At 37.4% G+C, this 27,503-nt stretch overlaps 2 protein-coding genes across 2 annotated transcripts; one reads left to right on the top strand and one right to left on the bottom strand.

The window, feature by feature from the left end:
* Nucleotides 1-169: 169 nt before the first annotated feature.
* trip10b (thyroid hormone receptor interactor 10b) lies at nt 170-12,563 on the bottom strand. Its single transcript, XM_051904482.1, has 15 exons — nt 12,150-12,563; nt 10,854-10,969; nt 9,409-9,462; nt 9,081-9,228; nt 8,889-8,951; nt 6,861-6,965; nt 6,629-6,757; nt 6,405-6,551; nt 4,469-4,624; nt 4,284-4,307; nt 3,619-3,728; nt 2,186-2,318; nt 1,948-1,997; nt 1,693-1,823; nt 170-641 (listed from the first exon to the last, which is right to left on the bottom strand). Exons 1-15 carry the CDS (start codon nt 12,171-12,173, stop codon nt 499-501), a joined length of 1,533 nt encoding a protein of 510 aa, XP_051760442.1. The 5' UTR covers nt 12,174-12,563; the 3' UTR covers nt 170-498.
* Nucleotides 12,564-12,710: 147 nt separating this feature from the next.
* LOC127517963 (protein NLRC3-like) lies at nt 12,711-27,503 on the top strand. The gene is made up of 7 exons (XM_051904212.1): nt 12,711-15,124; nt 18,294-18,422; nt 18,502-18,666; nt 21,759-23,544; nt 26,479-26,525; nt 26,619-27,192; nt 27,285-27,503. The coding sequence occupies exons 2-7, from the start codon at nt 18,374-18,376 to the stop codon at nt 27,292-27,294; spliced, it is 2,631 nt and encodes an 876-aa protein (XP_051760172.1). The 5' UTR covers nt 12,711-15,124; nt 18,294-18,373; the 3' UTR covers nt 27,295-27,503.

Here is a 27,503-nt window from a genome sequence, read left to right as displayed (position 1 = left end):
GGCATAAGAATAGCGAAACAACTACAATGATAATTATTAGAGGAACACACTTTAAAAGATTTTTTTTTTTTTTTTATCCAGCCGATCAACGGTAAAACATTGGCAGTCAATCAGAGTAAACAGAACATGTTTGTGCGTCGGTGTAGAAGCTAATAGCTAACAGTAACAGTTATTCTTGGTAAACAGGCCTTTAATATGACAATCATTTATCACTGCGGCACACAGTACCAGAGTCCAACGTTTGAGCACACATGACCGTTTCTCATGAAGTTGAAACAATGTGATATGAAAACTTCTGCTCACATTGCAATAATTAAACAACAGGAAAAGACAATGAACATGATCTTTAAAACTACAAAATCACCAGCAGAAACACACTGAGAGAACAGAAAGAAAACAAAAAGTGCAACATGACAGTAAAAACACTCCCCCTAATCATATAAAAACAAACGAGTATATGGAGTGACCGAGTCACATGATATCAGTTAAGGCAGCTGATCAGATGATCTGGATGTAGGACGCCGGCACATATCCCACGTCTCCATTGGCTCTCTGAACTCGGACCCAGCCGTCGCCCTGATCCTCGTCCATCAGACTCAGCTGCTCACCCACCTGCATGGACACGGCGCCCTCGCTGCTGCCTGAAACACACACACACACACACACACACACACACACACACACACACACACACACACACACACACACACGTCTCAGAGGCTCATGGGAAGACCGGCTGGATTCGCTCTCTGTTGGGTGAATCAGACCCGCAGAAGGAACAAACAAGCAGCAAAGTGCAACGGACTCTTTTCACGTTTCTGTGGCTCTCTAAAGCAGAAGTCATAGTTGGGTAAACTTCTACAGTGGTGAATGGGAAAATACAACAAATATATTTTTGTGTTCCCAGCTGCCCCAATAGCAAATGAAAAACAACAGTGCTTCAATGAGTTTCCAAAAGAGGAACGAAATATCGAGAGATTGATTATGTTAGTCAGAAGAGAGAAAGATGTCAGATTTGCAGTTGTATTAGAAACACTCATTAGTTTTTTTCATTTAACGTCAAGGTAAGAACACACAAAATATAGTGTTAAAAATGTAAGAAAAAAAAATCATGCTTTTGTAAATCATAAATATGACAAATTATTACATACCAAGTCATATGTATGAGATGAAAAGTCGAAATTATGACTTAAAATGACATAATTAAACAAAATTATGAGGTATAAAGTTATATTTATGATTGTCATAATTATGAGATAGTGTGCCATTACTTAAAATGACAATTAAGACAGAAAAAGTCAAAATTATGACTTAAAATGACAACTGACAAAAAGTTGAAACTGACATTAAGTCATAATTATAATATAAAGTTGAAATTAGATGTAAAGTTATTACTTAAAATAACAATTGAGACAAAAATTAAAAAATTATGAGATAAAAAGTCAAAATTATGACTATTTATTGGATATAAAGCTGAAAATATTACTTAAAATGTCAATTAGGACAGAAAAAGTCGAAACTGACATACTAAGTCATATTTATGAAATGAAAGGTCAAAATTATGGCATAAAAAGTCATAATTATGTCATAAACACTGAAAGCTGTGTCTCATCTTTCATTTACTCTCTGTTGGGTGAATGTGAATCAGTGTGACTATCAGAAGAAGAGAGAAAGAGGAGAAAACAGTCTCACCGTCAAAGTCATAGAGTGCTTCACACTGTCCGATGGGAACGTCCACGTCAAAGTCCTCATCAAAACCGTACTCATAGATGTTATCTGACGGAGACACGCTGGACTCGCTCAGCACAGCGATATACTCCGCACTACAAACACACACATGCTGACATGTCAAAATGATACTGTGACACACGTTACAGATGACCTTCATGACCTAGAAGTGTTTTCAAAGCACACACCACACACACACGTGTTTGTTGACAGACTGACCTGGCGGGAGAGAACTGTAGCGTACTGCCACCGGCTTCAGTCAGCTGAGCCTGAGAACATGTATGTGTTCATATGTGTGTGAGTCAGAGTTATTTCTACAGCGCTTTATACAACAACTTCACAATTGTGAAGAGTCATTATTCAGATCAATGCAGTTCATGTTTTGCTCTCGTCTGATAGTGTCAGTGACGTTGGGTCAGTAATATCACAGAATATGAAGTATTATGTGTGTAAATACCTGATATTTGTTGAGATCTCCTCTGAGTCTGGCGATGTTATGAGCGGTTTGTGTGATCTGAGGCTGAAGGCTGGACGGGTCTCCGAGCTGCGAGTTGTGCTCATAAACATCCTTCATCTTCTTCAGAGCCTCGCTGCCGGACGGACAGACAGACGGTGTTAAAGTGGATCAGATCGTTTCACAGAAACAGGATCAGTTAGTATATCTGGGTTTACATGCGCATTTTTAACCCAATTATGCTTAATATGCCGATAAACGCAGATAAAACATAAGTCGCGCTGGTCTTTTTTTTCTATATTGTGCCGTATATTCGAGTGAAACGGCTGCTCAAACAAGAACAAATGTAGTCATCAGAGAAGAGAAGAGATGCTGCAAGAGGGAGAAGATATTCTGATTCAAGATTACCAGGAACATGAATTTAACACAATAATGATGTGCACCGATAAACCAGTTATAATAAACACTGCAATATAACATAAAAAACAAGAATTGACAGTTTTGATTTCATGGTGACTTTAACTCGTTGGCATAAACCGAATGAGTTTTTTGGCCATGTAACATTTTATTTCCTGTTAATTTAATTAAAGGTTTCTAATGTTGTTTTGGAGTCTCCTTCAACACGTTCACATCCATCCAAGATCAAAAACACTTTAATTTTCTCATAATATCCGCTGCAGCATCAGCTCTTTTCTCAGTGTCTGAAACGCTTCAATCAAGGATTCGGTCTCTCTAAACCCCGCCTTTCTGAGAGCTGCTCTGCTCTGATTGGTCAGATGCTCCAGTCTGTTGTGATTGTTCAGAAACTAACGATGGCGTCGGTTTTACCGTATCAATCTCATCAGAGTGGATTTGCTTTGGCAGCAGAAAACAGCGTCTTCTCGACATGAACGACACAAACAAAACGAGTCTCAGATACAACTACAGTGATTGAGGGCGGGGCATCATTCAGCCAAATTGGTTACAAACCTTCACGGGTTCAGCAGGAAGTGAGACTGAATTACTGACGACTCGTTTCAGTTCAGAATCACTTCTTTCTTTTGGGAGACAAAGACTCTTTTATCTTTGAAACTTTGCGGACAGTTTACATTCACAAACATGAAAGGTATAAAGGGGAACTTTAATACACATTCTTAAAAGAAGTTACTGGAATATGGGATGTTATTCAAGTTTACCTCACGCTCAGAAGGTTATCCTAATCCTAATTATCCTAATGTCATTACAGAATGTTAAAGGGCATGAAAATCAGCTGGATTGCTACTATACTGCAGATTTAAGCACATACAATGAAATAAACTCTGGGGTTTTTAATTCGTTATTTAACGTTTTGACGCTACTAGGGATTTTCTTCTTTTAAAAACGTCTCGTAAACATGGCTTTCTTGCGTTGCAGGGTGATTGGGTTTCATGTAAACGGGTAAAATGAATGATTTGAACCTCTGCTCCGTCTCTCTCTGCAGCTCCTTCTGTACATCATCAATCTTCTCCTGCAAACGTCTCCGTCTCTGATCCGGAGGAAGACGAGAGAAGTCCTCCATCGAAGACGGCTTCACAAACACACACACACACACACACACACACATTAAACACAGTTCCTGCACCTGTTATAATACATATTCTTATAATGTATATGAATAATTGTGTAGATTATTTGTGTTTATTTGCACACCAGAAGTTCTCACGAATCATTTCTGCCTAATTCACAACACCTGCGTGAATTAGATGTTAATAGGGCTGGAACTATTGATTATTTTCCCGATAGATAAATCGGTTTATATTTATTTATGCAGTGAAACCTCACAGCTCAAGCTGTAATTCACCTTTTTTTACTCCTTTACTCTTTAAATAGTTTTTCCAACTTTAAGTAAGTGCCTTCAAATTTTACGTTTAGCCAACTTGAAATGTGAAGCTCGTTTCACGCACGCTCGTTTCATTAGAAATGAAGCATGAGATGATTCTGAATACTGTTAAAGTCAATGCTGAAATCAAATCAAACTACAGAGCGCAAAATCACATGTCCACAGACATCATTCACTGGGAAACGTCTTTAAATGAGTATAAAAAGGTAAATGTCATGCAGGGAATAAAGCTGCTCACCGTACCATGTTTTTATCAGGAGACGTCACCTGAAAATTCAAACACATTCACAAACGTAAGTATTCAAACATACATATGTTTCAAAGGGCTAAAACAAAATGTAGAGATATGCAGGGACAGATCAGACGTCTCTTCATCTAGTGTGTGTTGTCCTTCAGAGACGTTCACAGACACGGAGATGTGTGTGTACCTTGTTTTTCTTGAACAGTTGTTTGATGCGGACTTTCGGCAGGTGCGGCGCATTGTCAGACGCAGCAGGTCTGATTCCCTGACTGTAATCCTCAAACTCCACGTCAGCAGGGGGCACTGCGCCTGATCTATAATGCTCTATAAGAGCCAGCGTGTCCTACATACACAAACACATCACAGGTCAAATCTGTGTGCTTCTAACTTACTTCGTACAGCGCTTGAATGAGAAATCACGTATCAGATCTCTTCAGTGTCTCAGTTGTTTCTCCTGAACAGAAGAGGTCAAATTAAAACTTGTTTCTCGTTAGATTACTGGAGTCTTTTTCTCATGTGTCTCCTATAGACTTTCAGAAAAGTCTCAATCTGTGCTCAGAGTTTAAAAGACACCAAAGTCTGCCGTAAAAACTCAAACGTTTTCTCATCAAACGATCTGAGCTGCTCCACTTATACTGCGGAAATATTAACATTATAAATATACGGTGGTGGTCAGAATTATTGGCACCCTTGGTAAATATGATCAAATATGGCTATAAAAATAAATATGCATTGTTTATCCTTTTGATTTTTAATTCAAAAATTTGCAAAAATCTAAACTTTCATTGAAGGAAAAGAATTGAAAGTGGGAAAAAAAAAAAAAAAAAAAAAAAAAAAAAATCACATTATAAAATAAATGTTTTTCTCCAAAACATGTTGGCTGCAATTATTGGCACCCCTAGAATTTTTTATGAGTAAAATATCTCTGAAGTATTTTCTCATTCATATTTACATTTTTTTAGCACACCAGGGTGATCATGAACATGATATTGTCCAGCCATGACTTCCTGGAGTATAAACATGAGGAAACACAAAGGCCAAATTCCTGTAATCATTCATCACAATGAGGAAAACCAAAGAATGTAGTTCTGATGTGCAGCAAAAGATTGTTGAGCTTCACAAAATAGAAAGTGGCTATAAGAAAATAGCTGAAGCATTGAAAATCCCCATTTCCACCATCAGGGCAATAATTAAGAAGTTCAAATCAACTAAAGATGTTACAAATCTGCCTGGAAGAGGATGTGTGTCTAAATCGTCCTAATGTGAAGTGAGGAGGAGAGTTTGAGTGGACAAAGACTCCAAGGATCACAGCTGGAGAATTGCAGAGATTAGTTGAGTCTTGAGTCTCAGAAAGCCTAAAAAAAAGATGATCAAACAGCACCTTCATCCCCACAAGTTGTTCAGGAGGGTTTCAATAAAAATCCTCTGCTCTCATCCAGAAACAATCTCCAGCATATTCATTTGTCAGACAAGACTGGAACTTCAAACGGGACCGGCTTCTATGGTCAGATGAAACTAAAAAAAAAAAAAAAAAGAGCTTTTTGGCAGCAAACCCACCAGATGGGTTTGGCGCACACATGGATATAAAGTACCCCATGCCCACGGTTAAATATACTGCTGGATCTTTAATGTTGTGGGCCTATTTTTCTGCTGGAGGTCCTGGACATCTTGTTTAGACACATGGCATCATGGATTCTGTCAAATACCAACAGATAAAAAAATCAAAACCTGACCGCTTCTGCTAGAAGTCATATAATGGGCCGTGGTTGTATCTTTCATCAGGACGATGATCCACAACAAACATCAAAACCAACACAAAAATGTGTCACTGAGCACAAAATGAAGCTTCTGCCATGGCCGTCCCAGTCCCCTGACCTGAACCCTAAAGAAAATGAGTGGAGTGAACTGAAGAGAAGAAGCACCAACATGGAGCTGGAATCTGAAGGATCTGGAGAGATTCTGCATGAAGGAATGATCTCTGATCTCTTTTATGAATTCATTTTATTTAATTTTATGAATTAAAGATCAAAAGGATAAACAATGCAGATTTATTTTTATAGTCATCTTTGATCATATTTACCAAGGGTGCCAATAATTCTGACCACCACTGTATATGTACACACTTGTTTCTCGTCGATCTTCCTCCCGGTGCTGATGATCGTGTCCAAACACTTGTTGATATTGGGCAGGATGTTCTTCTCGGTTTCGGAGAACTGCACATACCCGTTGGCCAGCAGCCGGATGCGCCGTTCCTCCAGCTCCTGCAGCTTCTGTCAATGACAGACAGGAAGTGTAAGATATTGCGCTCAGACCGATTCTCTCGCGATCAAACCAGATGAAGACGCACCTTAAACACGGAGGGAATCTCTGAGTGGTACAGGTTGTTTTGTTCCTTGTTGTATCTCTGGAGTTGTGAAGCGTATTCATTTTTACTCTCGTCTGCAATGTGGACGCGAAGGTGTGCTTGCTGTTTGGCCTGAAACACACACACACACACACACACACACACACACACACACACGTGATGCATCATCAAACCCACAGCACAGGTGATATGAAGTGTGTGTGGTTTCATGTACCTTGTCCACATCTGCTTTAGTTGAGTTTACGTCCTGCTGCACTTTCTCTGTTTGCTGATTGGCCTTTTCTGCTTCTTTCCATTCCTTCTCAAAACGCTTCTTACTCTGGTTAGAAATCGATCAATCAATATCAATCAATCAATTGATCAATCAATCAGTCATGAAGTAATCTGCTGCAGGGATGCATGTGTTCATATTTTTTGTGTGTATGGAGGCTGAATTACAGTTTTTTGTCATTAAAGAAAATTAAAATGAAAAAATTGTTAACCGAAATAAAAACTTAAACTGAACTAAAATATTTTATCATAACTCCAAAACAAACCAAAATATAAGTTGATCCACAGTATATTGTAAATGTTTTGAATATTATCGCATATTCTGAATTACTCACATGTATAAATGACAAGAAATCAGTCAGTCATGATCGCATCTAGTGCGAAAACATTAAATATTGTCTGTGCATATTTGTACAGCATATGTTTTCATGTTTTTCCATTATTCTTAAAAAAAAATAATAGTGCTGTCAAAATTAGCACATTAATTTTTTCAGTTTAATGCATTAAAGATTTTACGCAATTTATGCAGCATCTGTTTTTTCTGTCATAATTTGGTTTGTGTTACATTATATGATCACGCTCTTATTCACACAAAAGCTTTTAAACCATTCAAGCACCACAAGACAAACACAAACACGCTGTCATGTGACACACACAGAAAGATGCGTGCCAGTATCAGTATCTCTTTCGCACTTGAACAAACAATAACACACAGAATTATGCCAAAATGCCCGTTTTGTCGAGTATCCTCATATGAGCAGTCTTAAATGAGTTAAATAACGTCTTAAACGAACTTAAAGAGCTGTGAGAAAATGAGACGCGCGTCAGATCCGCGTCATGTTCGGCAGCGGCAGCTCTTAAAGTGACAGCAGCCTAATAAACCAGTTGCTGTGATGATGTCATTAATGTTCATCAAAGAACAAAGGAAATTTTAGCTTTAATAAAAAATAATCTATATTTAATTTATAATTTATGCATTGAAGACTAAAGTGTTAATGGATATTTCCTACTTGTTAGACAGGTAAATATGACATTTATTAAAATGGGTTTATGTGAAGATTGTTTTAAGTTCACTTAAATTAAAAGTAATTAATGTTGTCTAATAAATGTTGAAACTGATAGCTTTCAGTTATACTGTAATGGTGAATGTCAATAATTAATGTTTTTCATAGATTCATCAGTACAGTATTAGCATCAGTGACACTGGCCTTCATTCATAAAAAGATGCCATTCAACAAATATTTAAAATATAATGTCTTGAAGTTGTTTCTACTTTAATTTGGAGAATAACTGTGAAATTATTACATTATAAAAATATTTAAAAATCCAATGTTTTTAATTGCGATTAATTACAGAAAAAAAATGTGTAATTAATTAGTTAATTGACAGCACTAAAATAAACTTAAACCTTAAAATAAACTTAAACCTAACTGTCTAAAATTGAAACTAAACTCTTCATTACCCGGAAACAAACTAAACTAGATTAAAATTAAAATAAGCAGAAATTAATTTAGTTTTAGTTTTTCCATCCACAGTATATTGCAAATATTTTAATAACCTGTTATTTTAATAACCTGTTTTCATACCGTAAAACATATTTACTGCTATAATTTTATGAATTATCCTAAATATTAAAAACTACTGCAAAATAGTGTTATTTTAGTATCATTGAGACACAACTATAGTTTTTAATTATTCTGATTTTTTTTTTTTTCATAGTTTTAATTTTTGCTTTAATTTTAAATAAAGTTTTAGTAATTTATGTGTTATCACCATTTTTATTGTTTTTTTGTCTATATAGTCCTTATGACTTTTTATTTGAGTTTTAGATATTTTAGTACATCACATTAAACTTAATGAAAAATGTTTTTTTAAGGTTTTAGTTAACTATAATAACCCTGTGCAAAACTGTTCTCTCTCTCTCTCTCTCTCTCCCACACACACACAGACACAGACACACACATTTACTCACAATCTCAAGCTGTTTGAAGGTTGTCTCCAGGTTCTGCTGAGCCTTCTTAACCTCACACAGACACTACAATAGAGAACATGAGTTTCAGGATCAGGACATCTTTAAACAAGGTAACAGATATTCTGCGTCTGTGTGCAGGTACATGAGTCTGTTTTGCACTGTGAGGTTGGCGTGTTTTATGGTGTGGCTCACGTTCTTGCGCTCCTGCCGCAGCTCCTGCAGGTTTCTGCTGAGCTCCACACAGATGCTCAGCGTCATGCTCTCGCACAGCTGCTCTCTATGACCCGCGTACTCGTTCAGCTCATTTAGCACGTCCTGAAACGCCTGCTGATTGGTCAACCTGCGGACACAGTCAACAGCACTGCGTTTACAGTCACGCATCTGCCGGATTTTATCAGTTTATGCATTCTTTGGGGATCGAACCCGTGATCTCTGTGTTGCTAGCGCTGTACTCTACGGTGACTCACAGGAATTATGATTATCAATGTTTAATCGAGCAATCGAGAGCCGGTTCACTCACTTTATGTCCTGATCTTCTTTGATGCCTCGTCTGGAATATTTCTTACTGAGATTCCTTCAGGGAAACACATAAAACAGGTTAGACCAAAGAGAAACATGAGCAGCAGAGGCCTTCAAGAACACAAGATAACTGTCAATTCTTAATCTACATGGAAAAGTAAAACACATTTCTAGTAATTGTGCAGTTAATTCTCATATTGTATTTTCAGAAAATTTTGGAATCCTCCTCAAATTTGTCACTACCGAAACACAATAATAAATAATGTAATAAGAAGGGTTACATTGATCTATTGATATTTTGTTTACATCTACCTTGTAAATATATTTTTTGCTATTTTTTAAAAAAGTTCTCACAGGTAAATCAATAACCATTTTAACAATATTTCAAGTGTAATTTATGAGATTTGTTGTATTTTGAATCCAATCTTTTTTTTGTAAAAGTCATAAAGTTTATCAAACTGATTTCAAAGTGAAGGATTGATTAAACATTGAACCAAACACTATAATAACATCTTAGTTGATCATTCAATATACTTTATTTTTGACAAAACATCCCATGTTTCAGTAGTGACCACATCACATGACAGGATTGTAACTCACATACTAAACATATTAAAATACTAATGATTTGTATAACTGTACTAAAATTTTGTTTATTTCCCCCAAATAAATGATTATATGTTCTCTTTTGACACTACCAAAAAAGTCACTACTGAAACACGTGGTGAAGTTTCGGTAGTGACGATTTTAGACACTTTTGAGCCACTCAAAGATGCTAATCAGCACATGGTTAGCTAGCACAGCTCTGAACAGTTGTACACACATAAAAACTAAATTTTATGGAATAACACCCAAAAAAGTTTGCTTAATTGCAGAAAAAGGTGTTTGTTAGTGACGTTCCTTAAAGTTGCACACAGATTCTCAGACGTTTGAACACATTTAACTCAGAATGATGGAGCTATCTACTGTGAAAGAGAGGCTATGAGAGGGAGGGACACAGGAATATTTCCTGATCAGAAATGTAGAAGTGTGTTAAAATCAGTCTCAGACAATGACTCAAACACACACTTTGTTACTATTACACATACACACAGGATCTTAGCAAACATCTAACATTTGAATACTTAAATGCTTTTTAAATGTTTTTTGGTTGTGGGACAGCAGTTTGCACCAATTCTGTAGAATATATTTCACTAGCGGTTTTCCAAATGTTAGATATATGACAAAACAACATGCTTTCTGTTGAGCTGGAAAACAAAATGATGCATAAGCAAATATAAGAGGGCTTGATGTGATGATGTTGCTCAACCTGTGTGGCCTAATTAATATTCATGAGCCAATGCTCTCTTTATAAGAAAAACTGTAAAAATGGGGTTTCTCGACTCTCGCACAAGGATGGTGATATTTGGGGGTTTGTGGCGTCATAAACACAAAGCAGTCTCTTGCCTGAGCTGTTTGGCGTAATTCTGCTCAATATCAGCTCTCTCTTTGACAAACTTCACGTATCGATCCAGCAGATCCAGTCCGTTCTGAGTGTGTCTTTCAATCACGTCATGCTGGTCCTGCAAACACACACCATACACAGCGTGTTATATGTTTGTTTCTGGTATATAGGACAGTCCGGTCTCAGAATAGGTGTGGTACATTGTTGTGTGTGTGTGTGTGTAGCTCTTTTTCCCACTTGCACACACTCAAACTAGCTTAACGGGTCAATCCACTGCACGCTAGTTGTGACAAGACGACCTGATGAGTCACATGACACATTTGGATTCAGAAATTCACTCAACTTCTATTTTTTTTAATAGCTAAATTATACATATTATAACCTACTCCTACTGCACACGAACATGCACATTTTGATTATTTTATTATGTTTTTTTTGTTTTTTAAATAAGAACGTCCCCAAAAGGAGGTCGTCAGGTTTAGCTCACTATGGGGTAAATATCAGAACCCCAAATGGTTGAGGTACACACACACACACACACACACACACACCACAGTATCTTATAGTAAGTTGAGTTCTTATTTAAGACTTTATTAGACTCATGTACTGTTTTACAGGAAGGTGTTGGTCTGCTTCCTTTTGGTCCTGAAATCATTCCAATAGTTTGTCTGAGATCCCTAAACCAGTTGAACCTGTACTAACCACACCAGCGCTGTGAAAACCTCAGACAGTGAAAGCAAATCACGGTCAAGCTGTCACGTGACTTAAATAATACAAAATATAAGAAAACATTTTTAATGCCTTCACGGACGTTTAACATGAGAAGTGAACATGGATCTACCTTTGTAACTGTTCTAAATAACACATATTAGGAAAACATCTAATTTGACGAATTAAAAGCTGTATTGTTGTTCACATGTGAAGCTTTTCTGCACTATTTTCCTGTTCTAGTTTTTTAACGCAACGGCAAGAACACGGTTCATTCCTCGATTAGCACTTTATTTTTTAACTGTTGGGAACTGGTTTCAACATCACACTTTCTGTCAGTGATTCTTGACCTCTCAACCGTCACGCATAACGTCCGGGTCAAAACGTATAAAATACATTTACGCGCTTTAGTTCTACTGTTAATATTTTTTTTTTTTGGGAAAAGTAACTCAAGTTTTCGGACAGGTTCGTCGTTGCTGCCCTTCACTTTAAAATATGTCAACATAATAAAAATCCAAAGACAGAAAGCTGCAGGTGGATCAATGCGCTTCAAGCTGAAGAACATTTCTCATTAAAGGTAATGAACTTACCCAAAGATCTGAACCCCAATCCATGATCTCTGACAGATCAGAAAGAAAAACCTGTCAAAGAACTCAAGACACGAAACTCCTGAAGGAAGTAACTCGAGATCCTTTCATAAATATGAGGTAGTCCCGCGTATTTTCGGTCATTAGTCTTATTTTCCCATGAAACACGGTTAACTCTCGTTTTGCCCAGGTAAAGCGCTCCTCGGTGAAGACAGGAGTGTGGTTTCTGATCTGAGGGATTGAGTTTCACCTCATGACACAGGTGAGTTCACACAGGTGAGTATGATTGTGCTTCTAATCACTGCTCGTTTCAGTCGATGGACGTTTGACAAATAACACCGTTTCTAACTCCGTTAAGAAATACAAATAAAACACCGGTAAAATGGAAGCACTCTATGATCCTAAGTTATGCGTTTGTGATCAGGTGAAGTTTGTGACACTTCACTGACATCTGCTGGATTAAAAATGTCCATACAAACAACTACTGAACCTGATTCGAGCAGAACGGTGAACCAATCACAGTCGTTTGGTGACGGAATGGACCAATCACAGTCTCGATATAGATTTACAATGATATCTATTTAACAGAAGAGCAGGCACGACCATTTGCAACTTGAATGTTTCTGGCTCCTTGTGTCATTATACTTACCAGTTACTTTACGCGATCCAAGCCATCGTATCTATATTCAGATGGTGACGTCTTTTAAATCCCCGCCCACTCTCTTCGCGTGGCTGTCAGAAAATAATGGACAGACACAGTTTTGACAAGCAATTAAAGTTCTTTGAACTTTACAATAAACGTCTATCTTTAAAACAGTTTATTTAGACTTACATGAAACCTTGTGTCATTTTTCACTTTAATTGTGCAACGTTATAAAAACATACGCGATCGCCTCGTTTAGATTGTTTCAGTTTATTTCCAATATTGCATGCTTAACTTTAAACTTGGATGATGGGACTTAACATGATCAACCCAGTTATTTTTCATTTCAAAATTAATTTGATCTAAGACTGGAGATTGCATCGGAAAGCAGCAAAAGTAGTGAGTGAAAGCAATAGGACATTGTTTTAATTTGTATCGTCTTTACTCCTGTCTGGTGTCATATAGCCTACACTTGTTTAGTTCTAATTAATGCTCTTTAATGTGATGTAATGTAATGTGATTTTTTTTTTTTTTTTTTTTTTTTTCACCATACAAGATTAATATTGGGAAACTTAAATTGGTAGATGCTCTCTATTTGTGATCGATTGTACTTTTGTGGAATAAATCACAAAAATTCCGTGCTGTGTGCGCTGCATTGATAGAGGCTAAAGTGAAAGTGTTTTATATGAGGCCGTTTGAAGCGTCTGCCTTATCCAGATACAGAGGCCACTTAATGTGATCAAATATAAACGCGCTGTGTCCTGATTGGCTTATGATCTGATCTGCTTGATCGGATCATGGTGATCAAGTGTAAACGCAGCCTTTGATATACTGCTATTGTGCACGTTTTCTTCCTTAATACATATTTGTACACTTGCAACTGAATCTCGAGTCATTTATCCTGACATAATAATTTCTGTAATACATTTTCATTTTAATTTTGTAACTTATAAAGCTTTAAAGTTATATAAAATATCTTTAAATTATATGTTAAAACATGTAAATTATGTTACTGAATTTGAATCATTTTACTCCAAACACTGCATATATGGTATGGAAAATGTAAATTTACAAAGATTTTTACTTTTCTTTTAAGCAGGATCCAACACAGGATTCAGGTGTTCTCAGGTCACGCCCAAATCACTAATCAAACCTGCAAAGAGAAATCTAAGGGCAGTAATTTTTTTGGTGGTATCTCATATGCTCATCTACACACGCAAAGTTGGTTGGTTCCTTTATAATGCAATACATATTTTTGTAGCCTTTAAAGATAACTGATTATCACCCAATAATCAGATTTGGTTCTTTCATCTGTGGGACTAGAATGTGTCCCCTCAGGCTTTCTGACTGGTACTGATTATCTATGCGTTAATAATGTCTGCATACCTGTCTGTTTTTCCTGTAATAGCTCAGTCTCTTTTAGTGTAGGGAGACCGGGGATGATTGTGACACTGGTTAGTTGTAACACTTCCAATTTCTCCGATCAGGAACAAGTTACAAATCACCTGATTCACTTCACACATACTTGTTTTAGTCCTTATTCCACATTTGTGGGAAAGTAGAGCCCTGTGGCAGACACAGCAGATTTTAGAGGAGAAAAACAAATTTTTGATGTAAGAAAGTAACTTTTTTTTTTACTTAATTTATTTTTATTGCAATTCCTGCTTTGTAGTTAAACTAATCAAAGTTAAATTATGTTTATTGTGTGTCTGTGTAGATATTTTTAATGCAAGTTGTTAGTGCTAATGTTTTGGCTGTTAGCTGTAAGGTGAGCTAGTTCATGGCTACAAGACTCAGGGTTAGTTATAACATCAATGAAGCATGTTTCAGCCTACCCCAAGTACATTTTTAGTTGTATTTATGCTTTTTCATTTTTAATTTCAGTATGCCTTGGTCAGGGGTGTTCAAACTCAGTCCTGGAGGGCCACTGTCCTGCAAAGTTTATCTCCAAGTTGCCTCAACACACCTGACTGGAAGTTTCTAGTATGTCCAGTGGACCTTGATTAGCTGGTTCAGGTGTATTTAATTGGGGTTGTTGTTGAACTCTTCAGGATGGACACCCCTGGCCTAAGTCTTGGAAGAGAAAGACAAACTGTTACAACCAAAATGTTACAACCATCCCCGGTCTCCCCTACTGCATACGTAAGATAAGATGTATGTATGTGATTTGACGTCAGATTATGATGCTCTTGAAAAACCAGTTCTGTTTTCCTGTAATGGTTTTGATTTAGTTGAAGTTTGAAGAAAAACATACCCAGTGAAGAGTTTCAGAGGTTTTTGTTGAGACGCCATTTCAGAGGTGGAACAAGAAACCAACAAGTCATCATTATTTAAGGTAAGTTGGTATATAATATTACATGAAACATTAACATTATCTGAATTTAAATTTCACATTGGTCATAGACTTTTTACATTTGTTTTATATATAAATAAATGCAAAAGGATGTTTTGTTTGATTTTCAAACATATAAAAACTAAAAAAGGCAGGTACCACACTACAGTTTTGGCTTGAGTATAACACCAGAATCTGGTACCTTGGTATCGATACCTTAGGTGACAAATAACCACCTTAAAAGATAAGTGAATTATTTTATAGTACTCTATTCTGTGATAAAGCTATGTATTAGCATTGCATTATAAATATACCTTATTATTACCAAGATGGCTCGAAGAACACAGATAAACCATGTATTGTCACAATCGTTTGTTTGTTGTCTTAATGTTTTATAAGTCAAACGTTTCTATCTGCTTTTTATAGAGTGCTGCAGGGATGATGGAAAACTAATTCACCCCTGGTTCCCTAGAGATTTTTCTATAGGTCTTTATAACAGGGTTTTTCAATTTATGAGTGAAATAAGGTCTGTGGTAAACATAAGTTGAATATACTTGAACGTTTTGCTCTGAAATGTAAAAACACACACCCATATCGAAAATGCAGAATTTTTTATTTAAAGAAAAAAACAAAAACAAAACAAAAAAATGTTTCTAATAAGTAACTTTAAGAGCGTTTTTGGTATGGGTGTATGCCATTTACATTGTATATCAACATGTCTAAGTATCATAAATTTATGTTTACCACAGACCTTATTTTACTCATAAAACCCAATGAAAAGCAAACCAGTGGCAAATTAATCTTCTGGGTTTTGACGTCACTGCTGCACCATCTACTCAGCTGAAGTGATAGCTGGATGCCTTTGTCTATTTAAGGGATTTCCTTGAATGTCATAAAACTTTTAAGGGTTTATCCATAAACATAGAGTCTAATTTAGATTTTCTGCGAGAGGCCTCCGGTGTTGAGAGTGATATCATTACATCCAGGGCTTGACATTAACACCCGCCAACCCGCCAAATGCGGTTGGAATTCAGCTGTGGCGGGTAAGACAGCCACTCCCACTAGCCACTTTGGCGGGTTGAATATAATTTCAGCCTACAGCCTAATGAAAGGTAGCCAAGCTCGTCTTATCACAAAATTACATTTCAATCACAATTCTTTATTGATTAACTTGTTGTTAGTGAAGGCGGGATAGGCGGAATCGTGCTGAAGTGAATGACAGAAGCGCTCTCTCATGCACGATCAGTTCTCCCTGGGCCTAAATAGTCAAATACAAGCACACCATCGTGTGGAGTATCTCGCGTGAATACAGTCGGTTATGGCTTAAGTGGACGTAAACAGGTGGGTAAAAACTGGATATGTGTCAGTATATTACGTCCATGCATTCAGCAGCCCAATTGCCCACCTGTACATACCAGATGATATACAATGTAGTCTTGATTTGGATGGTCAAACTACATTTGAAAGTTTGAAAGGGTTTTAAATCTTCTAAATCAAGTAAAATAACTCAAAATCAAGTAATTTAAGCATGCCAAAGTCAACTTTAATCATATAAAATGTAATATCCCAACAGCAAAATTGTGGCCAGTGAAAATGCTGAGTGGCTAGTAACTTTGGAAAACCACTAGCCACAGTGGCTGGTGAACAAAAAAGTTAATGTCAAGCCTTGGTTACATCATATGTGTGGGTGCTTGTTCATTTTTCATTTGCTTATCAATTAACCAACCTACAGTAATTTTTATGTTTGTCAGAGCTTATGATAATATATATATATATATATATATATATATATATATATATATACACACACACACACAGTCAAAACTAAATTTATTCAGACACCTTGAACATTTCATTCATTAATACAGTTTATTCACTATAGTTAAAAAAAATGGTAATAAAATATGACAAGATCTCAGAGTTAAACTGTGTCAGAAAAAAATAATCTTAATTATGTCAGATAACACTTAAGCAAAACATGATTTTTGGTTCCAAATTGTTATCAGTTTTACTGGTAGTCCACTGTATGAAGGATTTTTGGGTATAATATGTCACAGTTTACATTATTTTGCTATCCTCACTTACATAAATGAACTTGGTTTGACTATATATCAGGGGCGTTTCTTCCGAGGAGGCAAGGGAGGCAGTGCCTCCTCAAAAAAATAGGATGAGAAAATAATCCATATAACATATAAAACAACACAAATATTACAAATTACGACATTAAAAAGAGCGCAAGTCACTCGTATTTCTTAAGGAACACTGCCCAACAGCGACACCCGCAGGTAAAGTTACAGCAGGAGTCATGCCTCCCTTTGCTCTCATAGAAAACCATAGAAAACCATTAGACCCCCGGCGTGTGGCGGGTTTTGTAGGGGGTAATTGAGAATGAATGGGGGAAAGTCACGTGAGAGGAGGCAATGTCTCCATCGCGCTATGATTGGATGTAATTGGTTATGATTGGATATGATTGGTTTGTGCGATAAATCCCGCCTCTTGTTTACGTGCGCGTTCCGCGCATCAGTTTGAACGATCAAATGATAGCGTCAATGGGAAGACTAATTGAAAAGTAAGTAAACAGATCACCCAGTTAGATATCACCGCTTTATGTCACGTCAAAATCAAACTTGAAATGGACTAAAAGCATGATGACTGCGGGGTTTTTTTTAGTGCAATCAGCTTGGTGCAAATACATCTTCATGTCTGTGACAGACGGTGTTTACGGAGCATGACTGATGATCCAAAATAGCTAGTTGACAATTAAAAAGAAAAACATTAATACACAAATAAAATATATTGTTTAAATTATTATTGCCTTTAGTTTTTATTTTGGAATGAATGTAGAAATGCTTAAAACACTAACTTGATGAGATTGACTTGATTTTGATAAATAGAACATTACATTGTTAATGTAAAATTACAAAATAGAATTGTCTTTGGTTTCTTTTTTGATGTAAAGTAATATTCATTTAACAAGGAAGATGTGTCAACGTTAAGAGTAATGCATGAATTTACATTGATTCATAAATAAATAAAAAATGTGCCTCCTCATTTCAGAACACCACTGCACGCCACTGCTATATATATATATATATATATATGTTTGTGTGTATGTATACATATGTATGTATGTATGTATGCATATATGTCTTATTATTATTTTTTTTAATAGATCAGTATCGGCTGTAAAAATCCTGATCTGAGCATATCTATTTAAAACAGTGTGGTGAGACACTGAACATCCTGAGGAAGATGAACCACAACAATATTCCTGAACAGTTAGAGAACAAACACAAGGATGGTAATAAAGAGAATTATCATTATATTAAAGCTCTAATGTCATGAAATCTCTTAAATATGTGTCTTTGTCTCTATTTCAGTGCAGATGAGCAGTAACACTGACACTGGAGACAGTGTTGATGTAACAGCTGACACAGGTGCAAGTGTAAATGCTCCTGTACTCACTGGAAACATTATCACAGGCCCAGTACACATCAGCTACATCTTAAACCCTCCAATACACAATACACCAACAAGGATCAAAGGTACTGTAATATGTTGAGGTTTAAATAAGAATTTGAATAGGAACTTTAAATAACTGACTTTTAGCAGAATGTTTGCTTACAGCTGTGAGTATTTAAAGCAGGGATTCTCAGAAAGTTCCCCAGTACTGCACATTTTGTATGTCCCCCTCATCTAACACACCTGATTCAACTCCTCATGACATTAGTAGAGACTGCAAGACCTGAATTGGGTGTGTCAGATAAAAGAGACATGCAGAATGTTCAGTGCTGTGCATCAACAACACAGCTCCAGGACAGGTTTGAGAACCCCTGCTTTAGAGAACAACTTAAACTGTTTAAATCCACTCAGGATTGGTCATTTGTCTGTTGCCTGGCCACAAGCTTCTCTGTAGCTGGCCAAGCACACTAAATGAGCAAAGTAAACACAAATGAATGATAAAATGTAAAAAAAAAAATATATATCTGATCATCCTCCATAACTTGGTTGCTATTTACGTCTTATACTACGGGGCTGTTGAATGCTTGAATCTGATTGGTTGTCGAACGTTCTAAGTGCAATTTTATTATTTATCTAAGTTAAATTATTATTATTATTATTATTATTATTACAGCCTACAACAGCAAAAGAACCCAGACCCACAAAAATACTGACCAAGCAAATAAATATAGTAAACAGTAGGATAAAAACAACAAATTATTTCCATTTTTATTATGTACATAATGTTTTATTATGTACGGAAAGCACATACTCTCTGCCACTCAAACGCACACACATAGAGTCCGGACACTGTCAGCGCTGCTCTGAAGATTTTATCAGTAAAATAGTGTAACAACTTAAAAGCTACAAAACATTTCTCACTAGAGAGGTAATAACAGTGCTGTTCTTGAAGCAAATAAACTTAGTTTCACTATTAATAGAGACGCTGCTGTCTGGGGATATAACACTGTTGGCAGATGCACAGACCCCCGAAAATTTTCGTGGGGGGGTCCGACGCCATCCGCTCCGCCGACCCGGACCCCCAATGAGGACTGAGGTGGTTCTGGGGGTTCCAACCCCTCGGGTCAGAACGGATGCCCCTCAAAGCCCAAAGCCCCCCAAACGCAGTTCAGCAATGCTCCACAGCGGGGTGCCACCACGTCCCACTTTTTGCATGGGGGGGTCTCCCTATTCAAATTAGTTGGAAGTGGACGCTTTTCGAGCGGGACCCCCATCCCGATAAACCTGCTATTCGTCCATTTCCTATACAAACTGGCATACGAACCCCTGTCCCGCTTACCCACCATTTGTCCAAGTCAGCATGCTGACCACTGCTGACCACTCCATGGCTCACTCCATGGCTCCGCCCCCTGTCCCATGAACCTACTATTTGTCCACTTCCCTACTATTGTTACAGAATGGACCCTTGACCACTGCATCCCATTTCCAACCTATATAATGGGCCTCAGATAGGTGTTTTGTGGGCACAAGGGTTTTAGGCCTTTTATGATTAAATATTTTCACAACACCTATTTATCAGCACATAGCAGGCCCCTCTGAGTGTGCAGCACCAACTTTGGTGCCAAAAATTCCACTGTCCACCAATCTCCTGTTTTGTATAGGTTGAAAAGGTTGCATGTGGGATCTCCAGATCTCAGCTCTGGAAAGCTCTAGAGAACCAGGACTTGAACCCTTCTTTTAGTCTAAGTCTCCTCTATCAGAAGAGTGAATTTGAAGTCATTTAGAGAAACTTGAAATTTCCGCCCAAAAAAACCAAGGCTGCAATACCCCTTATCATTTTTTTGGGGTTGGAAAAAGAAAGTTTCTTCAATTTTCCTGAAACTTTAGATTCTGGAAGGGGAGGCATAGATGTGCAGATGAGTGCAGGTTTAGACTCTAGAGCTTTCCAGAGCTGAGATCTGGAGATCCCACGTGCAACCTATGCCATTGTTAAAATTAGGAGTTTCCTGGACAGTGGAATTTTGACACCAAACTTGGTGCTACACACTCAGGAGGGCCTGCTGAGTGCTGAAAAATAGTTTTTATGAAACTATTTCTTCATAAAAGGAATAAAATCCTTGTGTCAAAACATCTATATAAGACCCATTAAATAAGTTGGAATTGGGACCTTCCTGTACGACTTGGTGTGAAAAACACATGAAGGTCCCACTTCCAATCCATTTAGTGGCCGCCAAATAGTAGCTCTGCGGACACTGTGTTTATCAATATTAAACTTTTAATATGAACTTATATTGATACAGACCACCTCTACTGTACTGAGCACACTCAGCTGGACACATACAACTAACTTTCAAGTCATTTTATTGCTTAAATGGCATAAAAAAGTGTCCACAGAGCTCCTATACAGTCTCCATTTAATAGGTTGCAAGTGGGACCTTCTGGAAGGAGTAATGCTGTATGTCCCACTTGCAACCTATTATATGGGGATTGAATAGGAGCCAGGCGGACACTTTCATACTGAGGGCCCTGGGTCCTTAAGCAAAAGGAAAACATTTTTTGGCTCTAACACAAAATCTCTGCTGCAGGCCTCTCTGTCTTATACACCGCAAGACCCTTTAGGGAGTTTTAAGTTGGGAAAGGCCAATTTTTCTGCAAGGTCCTAGAGCCTCGTGGTTCAGGTTTGATGGACACAAAGTCCTTTTTTTTGACCTTTTGAAACCTAAACAAGGTCATAGAGTCATGAAACTGCTCTGCCCGCCTGAGGGGCCCGTGACGAGAGGTTGGTGTGAATTTGGGGTTGATCCGCCCATGTCCATTATGTCACTATCCAATCGCCATTAAATAGGTTGCAAATGGGATTTTATTTATAGTTTGATTAAAAATAACATTAATAAGGGGGCTAGAGCCTTGGGGCGTTGAATGCTTGATCGTGGGGGCCTCGCGTACAACATATCACAGGGCCGAAATCCTCAGCTTTTAGGAAGGTCTTTAAAAAAAATCATCAAAAATATTCATGGCAACCTTAGTATAAGTAAAATAATTGACTCCAGTACGCTGAATTATTAGAAAATAATGCACACCTGGCATTATTCCGGTCCAAACACAGTTCATAGTTCTAAAGTATTGTGAGATCTCTTACTCTTTGACATATTATCACTTTTCCTCTTTCTCAAAGGCTCAACTGAAATGGACAGTAAAGTTGATATTCATCATTACGGAAATATCAGCCTCAGACTGAAGAACAATTTACAAGAGGATTACAAGCGGATATTAGTTGGTAATTCACAAACAGGTCATCGGGGACACCTGAAGGATATTTGTAATCTATATGTGGTGGAGAATGAGACTGGAAGAACAGTGAGTGACCATGATGTGATAGAGATTGAATCTACCAACCGATTTACTGCCAATGACACACCGATCCAGTGCAATGACATATTCAAAGATCATATGGGTCGACAAAACAGAAAAGTGCTGACAATGGGCATCGCAGGGGTGGGAAAAACAGTCTCAGTCAATAAATTCATCCTTGACTGGGCTGAAGGAAAAGAAAATCAGGATATACTCTTCGTATTTCCACTCCCATTCCGTAGACTGAATTTAATAAAAAAAAAATACAGTCTCATGGAACTGCTTAACAAATACTTCTTTAGTTGTCCTGAAGAACTGTCCTCTCTTCCTGAAGATGACTGTAAGGTCATGTTCATCTTTGATGGGCTGGATGAATGTCGCTTCCCTTTGAACTATAAAGAGGACGACATATTTACAGATGTGCATAAGAAAACTACAGTGAGTAAGATAGTTACAAACCTGATCAAGAGATATCTGGTTCCTTCTGCTCTCATCTGGATCACATCCAGACCTGCTGCAGCTGGTCTGATACCACGAGACTACATTGATCAGGTGACAGAGGTGCGAGGATTCAACGATGAGCAGAAAGAACAATACTTCATTGAAAACAGCAGTCCTGAGGTTGCTGGAAACATCATCCGTCACATCAGGAAATCCAGGAGCCTGTACATTATGTGCCACATCCCCGTCTTCTGCTGGATCTCTCTCACTGTTCTTGAACCTCTACTGGCTCAAGAGAGCAACGACAAAACACCAACAACTCTCACAGAGATGTACACAAACTTTTTACTTTCTCAGAAGCAACAAATGAAAACAAAATACCATGATGGTCCTGAGCCTAAACCCAAAGCCAGGTCTTTTGATCAGATTCTTCTGAAGCTTGGGAAACTGGCCTTTAAACAGCTGGAGAAAGATAATCTGATTTTTTACAAAGAAGATCTTGAGGAGTGTGGACTAGATGTCAGTGAAGGGTTATTCACTCAGATCTTTCAGACAGAAAAAGCTGTGTCAGAGAGAGAGGTTTATAGCTTCATACATCTCAGCGTCCAGGAGTTCCTCGCTGCTCTCTATGTGTTTTTCAAATACAAATACTACGGAAGAAATGCCTTTCTTCAGTCTGAGAGAAGAAAACTGACATTGAAACTCTCCAAAACATCATTATTTGACCTTCATGACGCTGCAGTCAACAAGTCTTTAAAAAGCGAGAACGGACACCTGGACCTTTTCCTCTGGTTCCTCTTGGGTCTCTCTCTGGAGTCCAATCAGAGTGACCTGAAGGAACTGCTGCCAATGCTGGAACTGAAAACAGAGAATGTCAAAGACACTGCTGACTATATCAGACAGATGATAGACAAGGAGAAATCAGTAGAGAAATCCATTAACCTCTTCTACTGCCTAAGTGAACTGAAAGAGGACTTTGAGGAGGACATCCAGAAGTATCTGAGCTCAAGAAATCTTTCAGCACAGAATCTCTCCTCTGCTCAGTGGTCAGCTCTGGAGTTTGTGCGGCAAATTTCAGAAGAGACTCAAGATAAGTTTGAACTGCAGAAATACAGAAGATCTGAAGAAGCACTGAGGTTGCCAGCGAACCAAAACACCAGAAGAGCACTGTAAGATTCATTTATTTTAAATTTAAAAATGATTTAACATTATATTTCTTTATAAAAATAAATAAATCAGTGACTTTTGAACTGATCATTAGCCCCTATCACACATATACAGTCTTTACTGGTAAATTACCATTAAGAGATCATGTGTAACAGGACCTTTTCAAAAATACTGTTAAATCAGTTCTGGCAATTTTCTGGGATGAGAAGTTGTAACATTACTGCTAAATTACCATCAGGATGCTGTGTGTGAGCAAAGAATGAAGATTACTGGTATGAGCACATAAGAGGTCTGGATGTGCTGAGATAAGAAGTCTGCTTTGGACCAATCATAAAGTTCTGATGAAGATGATGCGATTATTCTGCGCTGTTTACAGTTACTTTTTATTTGTTTTTCTATGTAAACATGAGCTAGATGGACGTCTTTGACTTGTATTAGATCTCATGATCTCGAGACCCTGCTGTCTTTTCTCTTCACCAGTTCTGCGGCTCAGCAGTTGGATACTATTGTGCGGTGTCTCTTTTTAAAAAGCAAAAATGTATTGTCTGTGATTATCCCCTGATGCCTGTCACTCAGAAGTCACAGAAATGTGCCAAATTGGACAAATAACCTGCGTCTCAATGTGCATTTACTATCCATCATAAAAAGTATGTAAGATTAGTACTGTAGTCTTCAATACAATTGGGACGCAGGGAAAATGAAACTTAAGTGCTTCTCCTCATCCGAGCATTTAAAGGTCATTTCAGAGGACTGACATCACAGAGTTTACTGGTATTTTGGTGCTGATGTGTGAATGGTCTCTTATTGGTAAAAACATACTGTTGTATGTGTGAACAGCACATTTGTGTCTTTATAATTTTATTGTAATTTATTGGGATTATGCTGTAAAAGGGGCTAATGTGTGATTATATTAAATTCCAATGAATCTCCAACCATCAGGCAAGTTGTAGTCAACTTTTACTGATTTAAATTTCATTTATCCAAAGCGACTAACAAATGAGAGGAAAATTTAAATACAAAACAAATTATCCGCACACTGATGTAACTGCTCCTTAAGATATTTATTGTATAAATAGCAACGTTTCGACCAACTTGTCTTCGTCAAGCACAAACTTAGTGAACCCTTTGTGCCTGACGAAGACCAGTTTTAATTGTTTAATTGTTTTATCTAAAATATAAATATATTACTATTGTAATACAATTTCTCTGTAAAATAAAAAAAATTATAAAGAATATTTATTAATAATTATATTATTATTTTATACTACAGTAGTAAGCTTGGCATTGACAAAGGTCACGTGTGATCGAAACGTTTGCCCTTCTTTCAGTAAAGTATTGATTTTATCTCACACTTGATGACATCTTTGGTAGTCTGTGCGGACTCTCTTGAAGTGTTACACTACAGTAGTACAATTACAACAATGGTGTCTTAATTTCCTCACTTGTAAGCTTAAAACCTTGAGCTTTTATTTTGGCATGGAGACCTTTACGTTCTGTGACAACATATTTACAAATACTACTCATTAAAAATCTACTAAAATGCTGCAATCATCTGTCCACAAAAAAAGCTGGAAATCATGCGAAAAGTGAAAATAAAGTGTGACTGACGTATGTTTTGATCCCAGATCAACAAACTCGCACGTGCTGAGATGAAGTTTGCAGCATTTACCAAGTCGCTCTGAAACGTTGAAAACACGGGCGGATCATGAGCTGCTCACATGTAAATGAACACAGTGCCTCGCTTCACTCTGAAACATGCAGTGCAAAAGACGAATCGCAGCCTTAATCAAATCACAGCCCACTATATCATATCACATTTGTGATTTCATTCTATTGACAGATGCTTTGCCAAAGGATGTGGCACAAACAACATTAGAGAAATTTTATGCTAATATGAGAAGTGTAAAAATATTTTCTGTTCATTATGAAACTGTGGCAGGACAGATTACACTGTGGCAGGCTCCATAGTCTAATTAATTAATGGGAAACACTCCTTGGTGTATGTAGAATACAGACAAAACAGAGCACTTTAATATTGATTCAGATGACTGAAATTATTATTTTACTGGAAGACTAGTTGTCTTCCTCACCAGCTCTCTCCTGTGTGTCTTTCTGTTTCTGGTATCCTGATTTTAGCTGATCATCTCTTGCCAACTGCCTGATGGAGTGTCACAAGTGTGGCGTGTGGGAGTTTTGGGATAAACTATGTTTAGTATAAACATCTTTATACAGTGGCACGAAAAAGTATGTGAACCACTTGCAGAATCTGTGAAAATGGTAATAATTTTAACAAAATAAGGGACATAATACAAAATGCATGTTATTTTTTATTTAGTACTGTCATGAGTAATATATTTTACATAAAAGATGTTTACATATAATCCACAAGACAAAAAAAAAGGAAGCTGAATTTATTAAAATGACCCAGTTCATAAGTTTGTGAACCATTGATTCTTAATACTGTGTGTGGTTACCTGGATGATCTACGACTGTTTGTTTGTTGTGTGATGGTTGTTCATGAGTCTCTTGTTTGTTCTGAGCAGTTAAACTGAGCTCTGTTCTTCAGAAAAATCCTCCAGGTCCTGCAGATTCTTCAGTTTTCCAGCATTTTTTGCATATTTGAACCCTTTCCAGCAGTGACTAAATGATTTTGAGATCACACGGAAAACACGCACTAGATCATCTCTTATGTTCAAGTCAGTTTTAATTTTAGGCTAGCTTATTCATTTATGCAGATGTGCATTATTTTCATCATAAGCAGACTTCTTTAGTGTTATTAAAATAGCAGTTCAATTTTTATACTTTTTACTTAATTTTTACTAATAAGAAATTGTAAACTGTGCAGTACAGGGTAGTAAATCATACCACCTGTGATGACTGTCCTGAAAATCAACAACCATAACTCTAAGATCAAATGTGTGTTTGTGTGTTTATAGTGTGGATCATGGAGGAGAGATCAGAATGACAGCAGGACCAAGAAAGTGTAGGTCAACACACACACACACACACACACACACACACACGTTTTATATATATAGCTTAGCTAATTATATAAACATTTTTCTTGTGTGTTCAGTTGCCTATGATCTCACACTGGATCCAAACACAGCAAACACCCGTCTCATTCTGCATGAGGAGAACAGAAAAGTGAAACATGTGAAAGATCATCAGCTCTATCCTGATCATCCAGAGAGATTTGCTGATGTTCCTCAGGTTCTGTGTGGAGAGAGACTGACTGGACGCTGTTACTGGGAGGTTAAATGTAGCGGCTGGGTTAATATATCAGTGTCATATAAAGAAATCAGCAGAAAAGGAGGGAGTGAAGACTGTAAGTTTGGATCTAATGACAAATCCTGGAGTCTCTTCTGCACTGATAATAGATTCACTGTCCATCACAATAATAACAGCAGTGACTTACCAGCTCCTTCACCCCGGTCTGACAGAGTAGGAGTGTATGTGGACGTGTCGGCCGGCACTCTGTCCTTCTACAGCGTCTCTGACACACACACACTCACACACTTACACACATTCATCACCACATTCATTGAATCTCTCTATGCTGGATTTGGGGTTGATTATTACTCCTCAGTATCTCTGTGTGACATTAAACAACCTCCTGTGAGAAACAACAGTGATACACACACAACCAGGTGAGTGAAATATACTGTCTTTTAGTGAAGGATTTTTCCAGACTGTGATTAATAGTTCAATCCTCTGTTCTTCATTCATCACTAAACACTAGGGATGCATGATATGGAGTGTCTATTTACACTAAGTGCAATGTCTGGACGTCTAAAATGTCTAAAAAGACATGTGGAATTCAACATCTTCAATGGCACAGAAGTAGCGAGTAAGGCTCGCAGGCCTGGCTTTTAACACGATCAACGATGGTTTGAATCCGCCTTTTGCCGAGCTCGCATTTATTTTCAATAAAAATGAAAATAATGTTCTAAAAGTGGAA

The sequence above is a fragment of the Ctenopharyngodon idella genome, chromosome 1 (genome assembly GCF_019924925.1).
Source record: "Ctenopharyngodon idella isolate HZGC_01 chromosome 1, HZGC01, whole genome shotgun sequence".
In the NCBI taxonomy this organism is placed as follows: Eukaryota; Metazoa; Chordata; class Actinopteri; order Cypriniformes; family Xenocyprididae; genus Ctenopharyngodon; species Ctenopharyngodon idella.
The sequence above is the reverse complement of the archived record's forward strand: the minus strand, read 5'-3'. Positions and strand labels throughout refer to the sequence as shown.